At 35.7% G+C, this 18,898-nt stretch overlaps 1 protein-coding gene across 5 annotated transcripts in view; it reads left to right on the top strand.

The window, feature by feature from the left end:
• The window catches only part of ALS2CL (ALS2 C-terminal like), a 320,431-nt gene that overhangs the window by 289,827 nt on the left and 11,706 nt on the right, over positions 1-18,898 (top strand). For all 5 annotated transcript variants that reach the window (XM_053713729.1, XM_053713732.1, XM_053713731.1 and 2 more), the window contains 4 exons: positions 6,086-6,178; positions 13,312-13,485; positions 16,426-16,468; positions 17,352-17,413. In XM_053713729.1, coding sequence (XP_053569704.1) covers positions 6,086-6,178; positions 13,312-13,485; positions 16,426-16,468; positions 17,352-17,413 — 372 coding nt within the window. The remainder of the gene's footprint in view (positions 1-6,085; positions 6,179-13,311; positions 13,486-16,425; positions 16,469-17,351; positions 17,414-18,898) is intronic.

An 18,898-nucleotide genomic window follows, 5' to 3' on the forward strand; every position in this document is an offset into this window, starting at 1 on the left:
TATCCCCAGAAAACATACCCTGGTACTTGGCACCAAGGAACTTTTCCCTAGATTTACCTTCCACCCGTGAGAGCGGAGAATAGCTAACAGAGAATCTGTATAGGATCTTGCTAACTGAAAAGATGGCGCCTGGACCAAGATATCATCCAGTTAAGGAGCCACTGCAATCCCTAGAGATCTGGCCACAGTCAAGAGACCCTAGAACCTTCATAAAGATTTGAGGAGCAGCGGTGTGCCCGAACGGCAGGGCTACAAAATTGAAATATTGATCCAAAAAAGCAAACCTCAGGAACTTAAAATGTTCCCTGTGGATAGGCACATGAAGATACACATCCTTTAGGTCTATAGAGGTCATAAACTGACCCTCCTGAACCAGAGGGAGAATAGAATGAATAGTCTCCATTTTGAAGGACGGGACCTTGAGAAACTGGTTGAGAGACTTTAAGTCTATAATGGGTTGAAGAGTTCTCTCCTCTTTGGGAACTACAAAAAGGTTTGACCCTCTTCTGCTAGAGGAACTGGGATAATCACTCCCAGAGAGGACAAATCCCTTACACAGTTTAAGCCACTGCCCAAGGATCTGGAACATCACAAATCCAAGCCTTCTGAAAAAAAGGAAAGCCTTCCCCCTACCTGATCCAAAACTGGATCGAGGGTGGCCCCTTCATTCTGACTTAGCCTCAGTGGAAGGCTTTCTGGATTGCTTACCCTTGCTCCAGGGCTGGTCAGATTTAGAAGATGAGGTAGTTACGAAAAGAACAAAAATTAGAAGTCTGACGACCCTTGGGTCTATTCTTATTATCCTGTGGTAAAAAAACCTCTCTTTCAACCAGTAACTGTGGAAATGATCTCTGCCAAATCAGGACCAAATAAAGTCTTACCCTTAAAAGGTAGAGACAGAAGCTTGGATTTAGAAGTCACATCCGCAAAACAAGACTCTAACCAAAGGGCTCTACGGGCTAGTATCGCAAAACTAGAAATCTTGGCTCCCAGCCTAACAACTTGCATACTGGCATCACAGATAAAAGTAGTTTTAGAGCCTTGATCATATCCTGGTTCTCCTCTATAGTAGTCTCTTCTGAAACTAGATCAGAAAAAGAGTCACACCAATAAGAGACTGCATCAGCAACTGTCACAATACTAGCAACCGATTGCCACTGTAAACCCTGATGAAAAAACATTTTTCAGTTTCTTTTCCATAGGGTCTCTAAAAGAAGAACTATCCTCAAGAGGAATAGTAGTTCTCTTGGCTATGGTAGATATAGTGCTCTCTACTCTAGGAACAGTGCGCCACAGATCTTGCACTGAATCAGCCACAGGAAACATCCTTTTAAACACAGGAGACAGGTTAAAAGGCACACCCAGCTTCTCCCATTCCTGAGATATAATGTCAGATATGCGATCTGGAACAGGATAAAGATTTAGGTTTGACATAAAAAAACTCTACTCAGTTTATTAGCCTTTTTAGGGGCCTCTGCAACAGTTTCAGAGTCATCCAAAGAAGCTAAAACCTTCAAAAGTAAACAGAGATCCTCCAGTTTAAATTTAAAATGAACCTCCTCAGAAGCTGCAGAGGAATGATCTTTTCTAGATAACTGAGAAAGACTAACCAAATCAGTCTTGGCGGAATCAGAACCCATAGAAATGTTCTTAGATTCCCTCTTCCTTTTACCAGAACTAGGAAATGTACTTAATGCTGCAGAAACTGCAGAAGTCAACTGCGCAGCAAAATCTTTAGGCAAACACTTTCAGAGACCGACTGAGAGGAACCACTTCATGTGAATCTGTCAAAAACTGGGAAATGTTAGCAGAAGGCTGAGACAACCCCTGAACAGCATAATCCTGAGAAAAAGCAAGAAAAAGCAGGCTCAGATAAGGAATCCTTATCCTTAAATAATAAAAACTTTATTAAGGCAAGGGGAACAAAAATGCACAGGAGTAACATGGGCATTAGCACAATAAAGACTTTTATTAAATGACAGAGAAAGCTTGGGATCAGCTTCCATAGTAAATAAAATAGCCCTTTTTTCTCTTATACTCTAATTTCAATATAAAAAATTAGAATAAAAATTGTAAGTATAGATAAATAATTATTGAAACCTGCACCTTTACACCCCAGTCACGCTGGAGAGACTCACCCAACCTGTAACCAGGAATCCAATCCACACCAGCAGATAAAACAATTCTGTTCAAACTGCAAATCCTAGAAAGCTGCAGCCATCAGAGAAAAGCGGCAGGCAGGAAAAACAATCCTATGGCAGGAAAACCACTCTTATTCCTTGAAAATCCTGGCTTCCAAACAGCCAGTACAAACAAACAGTTCAGCACACAGGAAGTAACTGAGCGGTCACATGATCGCAAATTCAAAAGTAAGGTGCAGTCCAACAACTCTCTTAAAGAGATATTGTCCAAACAAAATAAAAGGTAACCTAGAAGGTAAAATCACTTACCTGTGGATCCGCTGAGGGGCAGGTACAGCAAACAGGTGTGACATAATCCTCACTGACATAGACCTGTAGATAAAGAAAAAACAGAGTAACCAACTCTGGTTTTCTATATAGGGGTAGCAAAAATGTTGGAAGGTAAGCAAAGACCACCTCACTGTCTTCCAACTGCTAAAAGCAACCATTACTCTTACTAAAGAGAATTACATGGAAACAGCATAACCCCAATCCTTGCTTGCAGGGAAAAGTATCCATTAAAGGATTAACAACTTGATTTCTTCAGACACCTTCTTTGCACATCACCTACAATGTTACGCAGGCAAAGAATAACTGGGGGTTATGGGTAATGGGAGGATACTTAAGGTTTTGCTGAGTTGTTCTTTGCCTCCACCTGGTGGCCAGAAGATGAATTCCCACTAGTAATTAAATGTATTTGTGGACTCTCCATGCCATTGGAAAGAAAAAGCTATAAGTCTGTTAGCATTAGTAGAAAGAAGCTATAAGACTGTTAGCTTTAGTAGGAAGTAACTATAAATCAGTAGACATTAGTAGGAAGTAGCTATTAGTCAGTTAGCATTAGTAGGAAGTAGCTATAGGCAAGTAAGCATTAGTAGGAAGTAGCTATAAGCAAGTCAGCATTAGTAGGAAGTAACTATAAATCAGTTACCATTATTAGAAAAAAGCTATAAGTCTGTTAGCATTATGAAAGAAGCTATAAGTCAGCATTAGTAGGAAGTAGCTATAAGTCAGTATTAGAAGGCAATAGCTATAAGTCTGTTAGCATTAGTAGGAAGTAACTATAAGTCAGCATTAGTAGAATGTAGCTAAAAGTCTGTTAGCAATAGTATGAAGAAGCTATGTCAGTTAGCAGTAGTATGAATTAACTATAAATCAGTTAGCATTATTAGGAAGTAACTATAAGTCAGTTAGCATTATTAGGAAGTAGCTATAAGTCAGTTAGCATTATTAGGAAGTAGCTATAAGTCAGTTAGCATTAGTAGTAAGAAGCTATAAGTCAGTATTAGTAGGCAGTAGCTATAAGCCAGTTAGCATTAGTAGGAAGTAGCTATAAGCCAGTTAGCATTAGTAGAAAGTAACTATAAATCAGTTACCATTAGTAGGAAGTAGATATAAGCCAGTTAGCATCAGTAGGAAGTAATTATAAATCAGTTACCATTTGTAGAAAGAAGCTATAAGTCAGTTAGCATTAGTCTGATGTAACTATAAGCCAGTTAGCATTAGTAGGAAGTAGCTATTAGTCAGTTAGCATTAGTAGGAAGTAGCTATAAGTCGGTTAGCATTTGTAGAAAGAAGCTATAAGTCAGTTAGCATTAGTCGGACGTAAGTATAAGCCAGTTAGCATTAGTAGGAAGTAGCTATAAGTCAGTTAGCATTAGTAGAAAGTAGCTATAAGTCAGTTAGCATTAGTAGGAAGTAGCTATAAGTCGGTTAGCATTTGTAGAAAGAAGCTATAAGTCAGTTAGCATTAGTCGGACGTAAGTATAAGCCAGTTAGCATTAGTAGGAAGTAGCTATAAGTCAGTTAGCATTAGTAGAAAGTAGCTATAAGTCAATTAGCTTTAGTAGGAAGTAGCTATAAGTCAGTTACCATTTGTAGAAAGAAGCTATAAGTCAGTTAGCATTAGTTGGACGTAACTATAAGCCAGTTAGCATTAGTAGGAAGTAGCTACTGTATAAGTCATTTAGCATTAGTAGAAAGTAGCTATAAGGCTGTTAGCATTAGTAGGAAGTAGCTATAAGTTGGTTAGCATTATTAGGAAGTAACTATAAGCCAGTTAGCTTTAGTAGGAAGTAGCTATAAGTCAGTTACCATTTGTAGAAAGAAGCTATAAGTCAGTTAGCATTAGTCAGACGTAACTATAAGCCAGTTAGCATTAGTAGGAAGTAGCTATAAGTCAGTTAGCATTATTAGGAAGTAAAGTAGCTATAAGTCTGTTAGCATTAGTAGGAAGTAGCTAAAAGTCAGTTAGCATTAGTAGGAAGAAGCTGTAAGTCTGTTAGCATTAGTATGAAGTAGCTATAAGTCTGTTAGCATTAGTAGGAAGTAGCTATAAGTCAGTTAGCATTAGTAGGAAGTAGCTATAAGTCAGTTAGCATTATTAGGAAGTACAGTAGCTATAAATCTGTTAGCATTAGTAGGAAGTAGCTTTAAGTCTGTTAGCATTAGTCGGACGTAACTATAAGTCAGTTAGCATTATTAGGAAGTAGCTATAAGTCAGTTAGCATTATTAGGAAGTACAGTAAGTATACGTCAGTTAGCATTAGTAGGAAGTAGCTATAAGTCAGTTAGCATTAGTAGGAATAAGCTATAAGTCTGTTAGCATTAGTATGAAGTAGATATAAGTAATGTAATGTTAGTAGGAAGTAGCTATACGTCAGTTACATAGTTGCCAACATTTCAAAACATTTTCCAGGGACACTTTGCAGCAGAGCAAGCAAGCAGGTTACTGGAGTATTGACGACCTACAGTTCTGCAATCAAAACACACCCATTTGAAAGTAATTTTATATTTTAGACTTATCAATAGTAAGTTCTTACACCTACCCAGTCTCTGGAACACATTCTGGGCATATGGTTATTTTTACAACACAGCATCAGAATTAGGTAGACAAATAATATGTTAACCCATTAAATATTCCATTAGGAATTAATTATATTTACATAATACACTTTATCTATCTATCTATCTATCTATCTATCTATCTGTATGTGTGTGTGTATATATATACATATACAGTGTATATATATATATATATATATATATATATATATATATATATATATATATATATATATATATATGCATACACATAAATGCACACACCAAATGTTGGGCAAAAGAGATTTCCAGGGACAAAAAGAATCCAGGGACATACAACAAGATCAAGGGACTGTCCCCGGAAATCAGGGACTATTGGCAACTATGCAGTTAGCATTAGTAGGAAGTAGCTGTAAGTCAGTTAGCATAAGTAGGAAGTAGCTGTAAGTCAGTTAGCATTAGTAGGAAGTAGCTATAAGTCTGTTAGCATTAGTAGGAAGTAACTGTAACTCAGTTAGCATTAGTAGGAAGTAGCTATAACTCAGTTAGCATTAGTAGGAAGTGCACAGCTGATACTAATATATTACTTTAAATATAAACAACTTTTCATATTTTCTGGCAAAGAAAGTCTATGTTTAAAAGATATTTAAAAAAACAAAACATTCAGCAATCTCATACTAGTTGCCGAGTCGGCGACCATTAGACAGAGGCTATACATAGAGCTAAAACATGTTTTTTTTGCCTTAGGTGTCAGAAAGCTACATATTTTAGATAAAAAAAAAAATAGAAATGTAATTTATTTCATACAACAATCCACGCAATTAATATTGAGTCACATAATTAATAATGATATGATCCTGGTTTATGACAACTCTCAAACCATTATCCGGCTCTCAACATTTAACTCTTTGAAAACGAAAAATGTAAAAAGTATTGTATATTTCTGTTTTACTAAACCTACCTGTATTTTTAAGAGATTGTATGTGCAGATGTAGTGTGTTCTCTCAAGCACACCGTACAGTGTTTTTATTTGCAATGATTGCACTTAGTGTTTAATGTTAACTTGTGTATTGTTCTACTAGAGACCTGATGCGGACGGCAGCACAACAGACAGGTCAAACATTTTCTATTGTTAATAATAACATTGATTATGATGATGAAGATGAAGAAACAAGGTAAATTACTGGTGCAATCTTATCCCAGTTTTTTTGTTTTATTTAAAGGGACATTAAACACAAAACTTAATTCCCCATAAAATGTTTTATTATTATTATTATTAGTTAGATTTTGTTGCAATATATATCTAAGAATTATAGTTTTTCCACTGAGAGGTTGGTGTGCATCCTGCACACCTCAGAATACTGACCCTGCAAATGATTGCTTAAGTCAGTGTAGGAGCTCAATATCTGTCCCTAAATGGCTACCACAAAGGAGATAATATAAATATACTCAAGGTATTTCAATAACACATTGTTAATAAAATGATGCTTTAAAAACATTTATATTGTATGTACATATTTTTCCTGTCCATTTGTTTTTCTTTATTGCTGACCTATACTATATGTATACATATGCTTTCCATAGTCAGAGTCAGACTGTAAAAATATTGTTTAAAGAGGCATAAAACCCACAATTTTTCTTTCATAATTCAGATAGAGCTTATAATGTCCAACAACTTTCCAATTTACTTATATGATCAATGTTGCTTCATTCTCTTGTTATCATTTATTGAAGGGGCAATGCACTAAAGACACATTAGTAAGCCAATGATAAGAGGCATATATGTGTAGCCACCAAACAGCAGCTAACTCCTGAGCCTACCTAGGCATGTTTTTAAATTAAGGATACGAAGAGAACAAAGCAAATTAGATAATAAAAGTAAATTAGAAAAGTTGTTTAAAATTGAATATTCTATCTTAATTATAAAATATTTTTTTTTGTTTCATATCCCTTTAATTGTGGAATTTGTTTCATATTCCTTTAATCATTCACTGTGTAATGTACAACACCGAAAAAGTTGGGACTTTGGAAATGTTGGGACTTATGGAAAATTCAAAAAAACAAACAAAAACTCATTTGATAATTCAATTCACCATGTACTATATTGAAAAAAATTAAAATTTAAACATTATTTGATGTTTTACATTGTGAATGTAATGTATTTTTGAAAATATACTCTCATTTCAACACGTTACAAAAACGTTGGGACAGGGGCAATTTAGAACTAATAGCGATGTGACAAGTTGAAATAAGAAGGTTGAACACAGAGCAATTGTGCAACAGCACTACACTTAATACAGAGGAGATGCCTATATCTGGTTATAAATTTTAAACTTGTATTGGCTGGAGTGCTGATGCATAAGCAAACTTGTGAGGGTTTGTCAAAAAAAGGAATTTGACCAAAAGATGCATCTGAATAGCACTTCTCACTCCCTTTTAGGTATAAAGTAAATTACATCATTATCTGGAGGTGTGCCAGGGTGATTTATTTAAAATTTAACTTTTATTTCGAATCTTAAAGCAACACAAACAAATGATATGTTTAAAAACACAATTAGATTGTTGACTGAGTTATAAATGCGAATTCACACTATTTCAGTGGTTCTAGTATAGGTGGTCTGAAAGTGTACAATTGTGCATGGGATACAGTGGATAATAAGTAATCACTAATTCGATATGTGATATCTAGATCTCACAGTTTTGTACTGTATATATGTATGTTGCCTGTATATAGCTATTCAAACGATAGATGATATCAGAATATAACAGTTTAGCACTGTAGACTTATATGTCCACTATATATAGGGTAGATAGTATACTAAAAGGTACTGGATACACTTAATTATTATATCTTGACGAGGTCTTTGCCTGGAATAATATTGCTTTAAAGTATTGTCAATTGGTAAGTGTGTATATAATAATATACAAACAAAAGATACTTATATTTGTGGTAGTTTAATTATTTGATCTTGTGTGGTCACATTAAATATCAGATAATACCACTTTAAAAGTATCTTATATATTGAATAAAGTGTATAATAAATGAGTTATACATTGGCTGATATATTGTTTGAGGGATCATCATTAGATATCCACTTATATATATGTATTGGTGTACATTATGCTTTTTATTTTGATGTTTTATTCAGTGTAGACATAGGCATATAGATACTTGTGTTGACTGCTGTGGTTATTCATAACATACTGATCATACAGACTATGCATTACATCGCTGGCTGGTAACTGGTTTATTGAAGCTATTGGTCTGAGGCAATACGCTAATATTCAGGTAATAGTTGGTATTTGCAACCTTTAGTTTTCAACTACTCAGCGCCTTAAAGATCATTATGTTTAAATTGTGCTTGCTATGCACAACTTCTTTGGCTGTTAATTCGTTTGGCTTTCTTATTACTGTCTATTACATTGCAAGTTAATATTTGCTTAAAATTGATCTATAGTTATTGTATAACGTAACACATAATAATATTGATAAACGTTGGTGCAAGTGTATCAGTATTAACTGTTTAGTTGTTCATAGTGTGCTAATCGTGCTTGCTATGTAAAGTACCATTGGATATTTACTGATTGTTAACTAATGTTCCAAAGCAATATATTCCTATTCCAGTAGTCAATTTTTGTCTGCAATCTATTATACTCGATTATTCAGAACCTTATAGACCACCTTATTATACTATATGGATAAGAAAATCCGTTGCGAGAGTCTGATCAATGCTGCTCATACAGGCTATCGGCTGCTAGGTTAGCCAGTGTTAGAATATACCTAATTTACATCCACAGTAATAGTATTGAACTGCGTATATCTATGTTTAGTTAAGCATTTAAAATGATCTATTAGTAGAAGTCAACATCTAAATTGCAAGGTTAAAAATAGTTAGGGGTTGAAAGGGATTCAACATCCTCAGTAATAATATTGAACTGCATATATCTATGTTTAGTTAAGCATTTAAAATTATTTATTAGTAGACATGTTTTGCCGTCTAAGTGGCGGCTTTTTCGAAAAGGTTTTATAAATAAATAACCCTGGCACACCTCCAGATAATGATGAAATAAGAAGGTGATGGGAAACAGGTGAGGCAATCGTGTAATCATAGTATATAAGGAGCCTCCAAAAAAGGCCTAGTCCTTCAAGAGCAAGGATTGGTTGAGGCTCGCCTTTCTGCCAACAGATGCGTCAGCGAATAATCCAACACTTTGGAACAACATTCCCCAAAGACAAATCAGAAGGATTTTGGGCATTTCACCTTCTGCAGTGCAAAATACAATTTAAAAGGTCAAATCTCGGTGCGTAAAGGGCAAGGCCGAAAACCAATTCTGAATACGCGTGATCTCTGATCCCTCAGACATCACTGCGTCAAAAACTGTCAGGAGTCTGTAATGGATATCCTGACATGGGCTTGGGAATACTTTGGTAAATCTTTGTCAGTCAACACCATTCGCCGCTGCATCCACAGATGCAAGTTAAGTTTTTACTATGCAAAGCAGAAGCCATACAGCAACACTGTTCACAAGTGCCACCGACTTCTCTGGGCTTGGTCTCAGATGGACAGTAGCACGGTGGAATCGTGTTTTGTGGTCCGATGAGTCAACATTTCAAACATTAAAAACAACATTTAAAATAGTTTTGGGAAAAAACAGCCGTCGTGTTCTCCGGGCCAAAAAGAAAAAGGACCATCCAAGCTGTTATCAGCATCAGGTCCAAAAGCCAGGTTGTGACATGGTATGAGGGTGTGTCATTGCCCATGGCATGGGTAACTTGGATATCTGTGAGGGCACCATTAATGCAGAAAGACATGTAAACATTTTGGAGGAACATTTGCTGCCACCCAGACGCCTTTTTTTCCAGGGACGTCCCTGCATTTTCCAGCAGGAAAATGCCAAACCACATTCTGCCCGGATTACAAGCGCATGGTAGCGTAAGCAGTTCGGGTGCTAGCATGGCCTGACTGCAGTCCTGACCTGTCTCCGATTGAGAATGTGTGGAGCATTATGCAGCACAATTTAAGGCAACAAAGGCCATGTACAGTTGTGCAGCTGAAGACTTGCATAATGGATGAATGGTGGAAAATTCTGCTTCCAAAACATAACCAATTGGTGTCTTCAGTGCCCAAACCCTTAGTGTAAGTAAAAGAAAAGGTGATGTTATATAGTTGTAAACAGTTTTGATTGTTTTTTTGCATTTTTTTTATACTGTCCCAACTTTTTCAGAATTGGGGTTGTAGAACATTTATCTATCGTTATAAAAATATATTTGGTGTCTGATACTTGAGACTATGGGACCTATTTATGAAGGTGCGAGCGGACATGATCCGAAATAGCGGATCATGTCCGCTGCACATCGATAAATGCCGACAGCATATGCTCTCTGCATTTATCATTGCACCAGCAGTTCTTGTGAACTGCTGGTGCAATACCACCCCCTGCAGATTTGCAGCCAATCGGCTGCTAGCAGGTGGTGTCAATCAACCCGATCGTATTCGATCAGGTTGATTTCTGTCCCTCGCTTTAGAGCAGGCAGACAGGTTATGGAGCAGCGGTCTTGATAAATATGCCCCAATGTGTATTAAAATTGTGCACGCCCCTCACTCCATAAACAGAACAAAACAAATAATTGTAAAAGTAGGTTTTTAAAACGTTAATTGCCTACAGCATCTGCAGGTTACAGAATTTCACTTGGGAGGGTGGGGACAATCACATTTGTATAAAAATGCAAGAGGTGTTTAATGCCCTTTTAATGTCACAAACATTTCACAGTACCAGAGACTCCTAGCGCCATAGAAGTATAAACTGCACAAACATACATTGTTTATTGACAAACTCAGCAGTATAGAAAGGGGACTTTACTGGGCTGTATTACAAGTGGAGCGCAGTCAGTAGCGCAGGATTGCCTAACATTGAGCGTTATTCTTTGCATAATCTGCTATTACAAGTAGATAGTTACATTTATGAGCCAAAGCCTCTTAAAGTGGCTGGAACTTTTTTAGGGTGCCATATACTTTGAATGAATACTGTAGGGAGCATGATTAATGCACTCATTGTACTCGTATTACAACAGGCGGTGAGTTGTGTTGCTCAATTCAGAATACAGCTGTAAAGTTTAGCACTTTATAAGACCTGAAGTAAACTATTGACATACAGATGCTAGCGTGCCCTAGACTATTGCTCGAGCGCTAAAAAATATGAGAACAAAAATAGAAGTGGTATTGATTGCGCTTGAGTAATGTTGACGCACAATAGCACTAATATTTTGCTCTCAAAGTGTAAAATAATGCATTTAGGGAAGAAAAATCCAAATGTTAATTACAGACTCAATGACACTTTACTGACTGTTACAGACGAGGAACAGGACTTGGGAATTATTATTTCAGATGATTTAAAACTTAGTAAACAATGTAGTAATGCAGCGAGTAAGGCTAGCAGAATGCTTGGATGTATTGGTAGAGGTATTTGCAGCAGAAATAGTAAGGTTCTTATGCCACTTTATAGATCATTAGTTAGGCCTCATCTTGAGTATTGTGTGCAGTTCTGGAGACCATATCTTCAGAAGGATATTAACAAACTTGAATCTGTGCAAAGGAGGGCTATCAAAATGGTACATGGTCTAAAAAATAAAACTTACCAGGATAGGCTCAATGACCTAAATATGTATAGCTTAGAGGAGAGAAGGGAAAGAGGTGATATGATAGCAACTTTCAAGTACATTAAAGGGTTTAGTAAAACTGAGGCTGTGGGTATTTTACATAAAATGGAAAATTCAAGAACAAGGGGTCATGAGCTCAAGCTAAAGGGTAGTAGATTCAGGAGTAATTTGAGAAAACACTTCTTTACAAAAAGAGTGATTGATTTATGGAATAAACTTCCTCAAGAGGTAGTAGCAACAAACACTGTGGGGGACTTTAAAAATGCATGGGACAAGCATAGGGCTATCCTACAAACTAGAGAAGTTTATACTGTTAGGTAAGGTCGGGCAGACTTGCTGGGCCTATGGCTCTTATCTGCCGTCAATATCTATGTTTCTATGTTTCTATGTTTCTCTCCACTTAATATCATTAACTGAAGGTAAATATGTAAATTTGCTTGAAAACAAATGAAAACTTTAGTGTCAGGCGTGGCTTGTATGACACAATGTAAGTCTATACTGATTCAGTTCACACCATCACCAGCTATCTGAGCACACATGGTGTTAGAATCCTGATGCTTTCATCATAGGTAGCATATGTACGTATGCTGCTTAAAACCAGTAATAACTTTTACTAGAAGCATTTTTACTAATGGAAGTATATTGCAAAAATAAAATGCACTTATACACAATTTGATCTTTTTATGCCTTCAACCTTTTTTTTTTTTATTCAAGAAATATCTTACCATGATTAAAGGGACAAAACTGTTCTTTCATGATTCAGATAGAGCATAGAATTGTAAACAACGTTCTAATTTGCTTCTATTATCAAATATGCTTTGTTCTATTAGTATCTTTTGTTGGAAAGCAGCGTAGGAGCTTGAACATGTCTAGAGCACTATATGGAAGCTTTTTTGCAAGAATGTTTTCTATTTGAAAGAGCACTAGATGACAGCACTATTTCCTGCGATGTAGTGCTCCAGACACCTATCTAGGTATCTCTTCAACAAAAAATATCACGAGAACGATGCAAATTTGATAATAGAAGTAAATTGGAAACATTTTTAAAATTGGATGTTCTGTCTGAAACACAAAAATATTTTTGAATGTTTGAAAATATATTACATTGTTTTGCTTTTTTTTTTTTTTTTTAAATAGCTGTTAATATACAGAATAAAACCAACTTGTTCTTTATGTTGTTCAAACCAGCCAATGAGCAGTAGAGTCCCAGGACTAATTAGGCACTTCCTGTTAGCGTCACATTACATTTAAACAGCTTTTACTTAACCCTTTTCATTACAAAAAATACATATTTAATTGCTGCTCTTTCATATACATTTTGTTAGTACCGTGTCCCTTTAACTGCTGCATATTTTATCCTCAGTAAATCTTCATTCTAAACTTTTTACCTTCCCCTTCTACAACAATATACTAATTGGTTAGAGGAGTGAACAGAAAATTCACAATGCCCTGTCACAACAAAATATTTAGGTATTTTTAAGAATTTAATTCTCATGACTGGTGTTGGATTGGATACTGTTTTTGTTGTATTTTAGTTTTGTTAAATTGAATGGGCTAAACATTTTTTTACCTATACTTTTCTAGAAAGTTATGTACAAAAAAGAATAACGTGCAGCAAACTTATGCTAATAAAACGTTTACTTTTTACAGGGATTTGAATTCCTACACTTTAATTCTACCTCTCATACTCCCTCGATTTCACCCGGACCTCTTTATGCTGCATATGCTGTATTACCAGGAGGAAGACGCCCTCTACTGGCAAGGAATTGTACGACTGGGTCTCCTTACCGACACTAAGCTGTTAGAGTTTTTAGATGTGCAAAAGTGAGTAACATAAGTTAATAAAAGATAAAATGTGTTATGCAGTCATCAGTGAGGGGCCAGTTATCTAAACCTCGCCAGATCAGATGTGGTTTTTAACGCTGACCCTCGCAGGGACTGCCCTGGTGGAATTATCTTATAAAAGTTTCACCCGCTGCGAATGGCAAGATGTCTCCTATTGAAATTAAAGGGACATGAAATCCAAAAAAATATATTTATTGATTCATATAGAGCATACAATTTTAAGCAACTTTCCAATTTACTTCTATTATCTAATTTGCTTCATTCTCTTTGGAATCCTTTGTTGAAAAAGCAGCAATGCACTACTGGGAGCTAGTTAACACATTGGGTGAGCCAATAACATGAGGAATATACTGTATGTGCACCCACCAATCAGCAGCTCCTGAGCCTAGGTATCCTTTTCAACAAAGGATACCAAGAGAACAAACCAAATTAGAAGTACATTGAAAAGCTGTTTAAAATCACATGCTCTGTCTGAATCGTAAAAGAAAAAATGGGGGTTTCATATCCCTTTTTTGGAGCTTGCTGGGAAGGAAAACTTTGCTGTGTTGAGCAAAGTTAACAGTGAGCAGGGGTCAAACTTTAAAAATGAAATCCAAATCCTGCTGCCAATATAAATCACATTATGCTGCTTTCTGCGTGTAGCATCTTACAATCACCTATATTTTCGTATCCATGTGTTTTTCTAATAGGGTATTAAGTATTTTAAGTATTTTGTCACAACCGCGCCACCTTTTCCTTTGCAAGAAAAAACAGTGAGATCTGTAGGGCGAAAAATGTTTAGAGAATTACGCTGGGATTTGATACATGCCCATGGAATACCCATTTTACAGAAAACAATAATTATGCTTTGTGTTTTGTAATTATAAGTAGGAATTCTTATGGGTTTTTTTTTTGCACATACAGTGTACTTAAACTATGATTTAAACTGTGCATGTATAATAATTTCTAGTGTAAGTTAAATACAAATTTTACATTTTTTATAAAATACAATTTTGTTATGATTTTTGATGTGCCTTAACAGTACAATTTTTTCCTTTGTATTTTTTGGATTAATGATTAAATTATTCATTTTATATAATTTTTAAATGATATATTTCATTGTGCTCTTTTGTAATGTATGCATCTCTTTTCAATGCGGTATACGCCCCTTAACAAGACACCCTGTTTTTAGGGTAAAAAGTGGCTTTATATAATTCCCCCAGGGAAATAGAAGAACTGGTTAACATTCTTATAGAATCTCACCAGCCCAGAGAGCTTTAGATAATTGGCCCCTTAGTGAGTAGAACACAATAATATAGGAAGTCATGAGCAGTACTATGCCATTTTGATGTTATCATTTTTTGTTGCTTTACTATTAGTTATAGAAATGTGACATTTGCATGAACAAACAAAAATTAATAATACTAAAGCAATATCAGAACACAAGAACATGCTCTTCTTTTTGTGTATGAGGGGTGTGGGTGGTGTATTCTTATTGGCTGTACTGCCCAATGACATATATTTACATATATATATATATATATATATATATATATATATATATATATATATATATATATATATATATATATATATATATATATATATATATATATATATATATATAGTCAAGATAGGCAGCCTGATGATTTTCAAAATCTATGAACACGAACAAAGGTTTTATCATTTTTTTACTTTTTCATTGTGGTGATTGGTGATTGCAATGTTAATTTCTGATTCAAACAGAACATACAATTTAAAAAAAAAAAAAAAGTTTCCAATTTACTTCTGTTATTAAATTTGCTCCGTTCCCATGATATTCTTTGATGAAGAGATACCTGAGTAGGTGACTGGAACACTATGTGGCAGGAAATAGTGCTGCCATCTAGTGCTCTTGCAAATGGATAAGTTTATTGCACAAAGGCTGCCATATAGTGCCCCATGCACACTCCTGAACTTTTTTCAACAAAACATACCAAGACAAGAAAACTAAGAATATTTGATCACAGAAGTAAATTAAATAGATGATAAAAATTGCTCTATCTGAATCATGAAATAAACATCTTTGGGGCTTTATTTCCCGTTAAAGCAGCAGTTAAACTGCTATTTTGCCTTAAGGAGAAGAAACAGTAATGAGGCCCCTATTTGCTCAGCTTGTACTAGAGAAATGACCCGTCATTTGTAATGGAGGCGCAGGTAGATTTTAATGGAGGGTGGGGATATTACAAAGTCCCCCTTTGATTTTGAAAATGAGAATCTGTAGCATAAACCCCTATAATTTGCAAACCAACCATAAGGCAGTGTGTGATGAATTTGAGGGGTCACCTTTAGAGAACCTATTACCCCTCCATAAAACACATGATATCCCACTATAAACAAAATGGAGACCCCTCTCTCTCCAGTGAGATGCCTCATGTTGCTCCTGTCTTTAGTAGGCAATTGCCATAAAAATGGCAACCACTTACCTAATGTATTTACTTTTTAGGGATAGCAAAAGGGCTCCTATCTCTTAAAGACTTTATAACACACACTCATAATTATACTCTTTACAATGAGGACTCTCATGCCCCACTAGGTAAAGTTAAATGTGTTTTCAGTGTCCGTTTAAAGGAACCATGTGAACTAACCCATGTCTTGTCCCATAAAATGTCAGTGCCCCTCGGCCCACAAGCCCTTTAAGCTCTCAGTAAGCTTACAGTGAAATCTTCTATGTCCCCATATTTGCTCCAGATAATTTGAAATTTTTGCCGGGTTCTTCAGCTTCATTAAAAATACTGCATGATATGGGTGTATTTGTTAGAAGCACATTTCCCTCCCATAATCCTCTCTTTTCAGTAATATGGGCTTTTGTTTTCAGTAGACTGTGTATATTAAAAAGGCTAAACAATAAAATAAAATCATACACTAAACAAATAATATTATTTATTATTTTATGTTTAGGTCTTTATGGCCACTGAGAGATGTTAAACTAACGTCCAATCAGGTAAGACTTGATCATGATAATACTGAGCTAACTAATATGCTTCCTAAATTACGCAAGTGCGGCTTAAAATACAAAACCAGAACACGCTAAAGCAGTCTGTCCTGTGTGCTGTAAACCAGGGAAAATTGTCAGGCACAGTGTTTTACATTTCATGCAAAAGCCTAGTTTCACTAAGGACTGAGATGCCAGTAAAGTGCAAGGAGAGATGATTTCCTATCTATACACATTCTTGTATTTACTATTATTACCACATTTGTAGCCTTTATAAAATACATCTCAAAAGTTTAATCATGAGGATCTCTCATTTTTCTCTCTGTTGAAAGATTATTTATATATGGTCCATATAGAACGTCATTTATATCTAAGTAAATGGAGTGTACTGTAAAATAGTATTTTCATTAATGTGTTTCCAGTGACTCCAGTGAGAAATTTCTTATTTGTGTTTATTTTTGTATTTTTATTTAACCACATTAAAATGGGATGAGTTAGCAGGGAAATCAGATTGCCTTATTTTATCATTTTCTTTACACACACACACAAGTCTTTATATTACCTCTGCCTATAAACCAAAGCCCAATACTTTATAGAAAACAAATGATATTACTTATCTCTCCTAACCCCATAGGAATGTCATTTCTTCTGCTAGCTATGTTTACGTAGCCTTTTTGTAGCCAATACTTTAGTATAAAAACTTACAGTATAGGTAGGAATACCACAGGCAGAATCTGCTATTTCAAATGTGTAAAAAAAACTGTAAACAGTTTAATTCACTCCATCAGATTAAATGGATAATTGGGAACATATTTAGGGTGCACTGTCTCTTTAAATGTGAGTTTAATACTTGTAAAATCATGTAACATTGTGAATATGGTATCTTTTACAGAGGTTTTCTATCATCAGACACAAATGCTTCCATTCAGCAACCGAGTGCTTGCAAAAGATAATGTAAGTACCCTACCCACTAGCTTTAAGTCAAAAACTAGAAAATAGATTATTATTAACCTCCTTTATTGTGTTTAGATGCACTAAATTCCCCTCTTCCAAAACCCAACTGGGTAACCTCCTTTCCTCTAAATTTACTAAACTGTCCATCAATAACGTAACTAACTTCCAAGCTGAATTGTAAAATATTTAAATCCAAATAGAATATTCAGGGTTAAATTTATAAAAGAAATGTTTTTTGCTCACTAACAAGGTTGTCCAGCCTAAGAAACACAATATTACACATCAGATTATACAGTGTTTGCACCTGAAGCGTAGAGGTTAGCTGCTTAAAGGGACAGTCTAGTCAAAATTAAAGTTTTATGATTCAGATAGGGCATGCAATTTTAAACAACTTTCCAATTTACTTCTATTATCTAATTTGCTCAATTCTTTAGATATCCTTTGTTGAAGAAATAGCAATGCACATGTGTGAGCCAATCACACAAGGCCTTTATGTGCAGCAACCAATCAGCAGCTACTGATCATATCTAGATATGCTTTTCAGCAAGTGATATCAAGAGAATGAAGCAAATTAGAAAATAGAAGTAAATTAGAAAGTTGTTTAAAATGACATGCTCTTTCTAAATCACGAAAGAAAAAAATTGGGTTTCATGTCCCTTTAATGTCATTTTGAAGAGGTATCCGAAGTTCAAAGGTGACATATAGGGGCCCATTTATCAAGCTCCGTGTTTCTGGCGAGCCTTCAGATTCGCCAGAAACACCAGTTATGAAGCAGCGGTCTAAAGGAGGCGGACAGAACTCGCGTGACATCAACACGATCAAATACAATCGGGTTGATTGACACCCCCTGCCAGTGGCCGATTGGCTGCGAATGCGCAGGGGGCGGCGTTGCACCAGCAGTTCACAAGAGCGAGGTCTGTCGGACCTGATATGCTGATCGGTTCATGTCGGACAGGAATTTAATAAATAGAAACCTAAATCAGCCGGCCTGGTCATTAAACGTAATTGTAGCGTTGGCACTAGTTAAAGGGATATGCAACCCAAACAATATAAAATATACAATTTGTAAAAAGTTTCCAATTTACTTCTATTATAAAATTTGCTTTGTTCCCGTGGTATTCTTGGTTGAAGAGATACCTAGGTAGGTATCTGTAGCACTACATTACAGGAAACAGTGCTGCCATCTAGTGCTCCTGCAAATGAATGACATTCTTACATAACTGCTGCAGTATAGTGTTACAGATACGTGCCTGCTCCTGAGCTTCTGTCCCTGCTTTTCAACAAAAGATACAAAAAGTATAAAGAAGTCATTTAGAAAGTTGTTTAAAATGGCATTCTCTATCTGAATCATGAAATACAAAATGTTGGTTTAGCAGAGACACAGCAGAAAGGGAGGATAACTGTTTTGGACAAGATGGCTTTTAGGTACTGGTGTGACATCATGGAGGAGAGCAGAATAATACACTGAGAGACAATGAGGCTCAT

Source organism: Bombina bombina, chromosome 5, assembly GCF_027579735.1.
Source record: "Bombina bombina isolate aBomBom1 chromosome 5, aBomBom1.pri, whole genome shotgun sequence".
Classification (NCBI taxonomy): domain Eukaryota; kingdom Metazoa; phylum Chordata; class Amphibia; order Anura; family Bombinatoridae; genus Bombina; species Bombina bombina.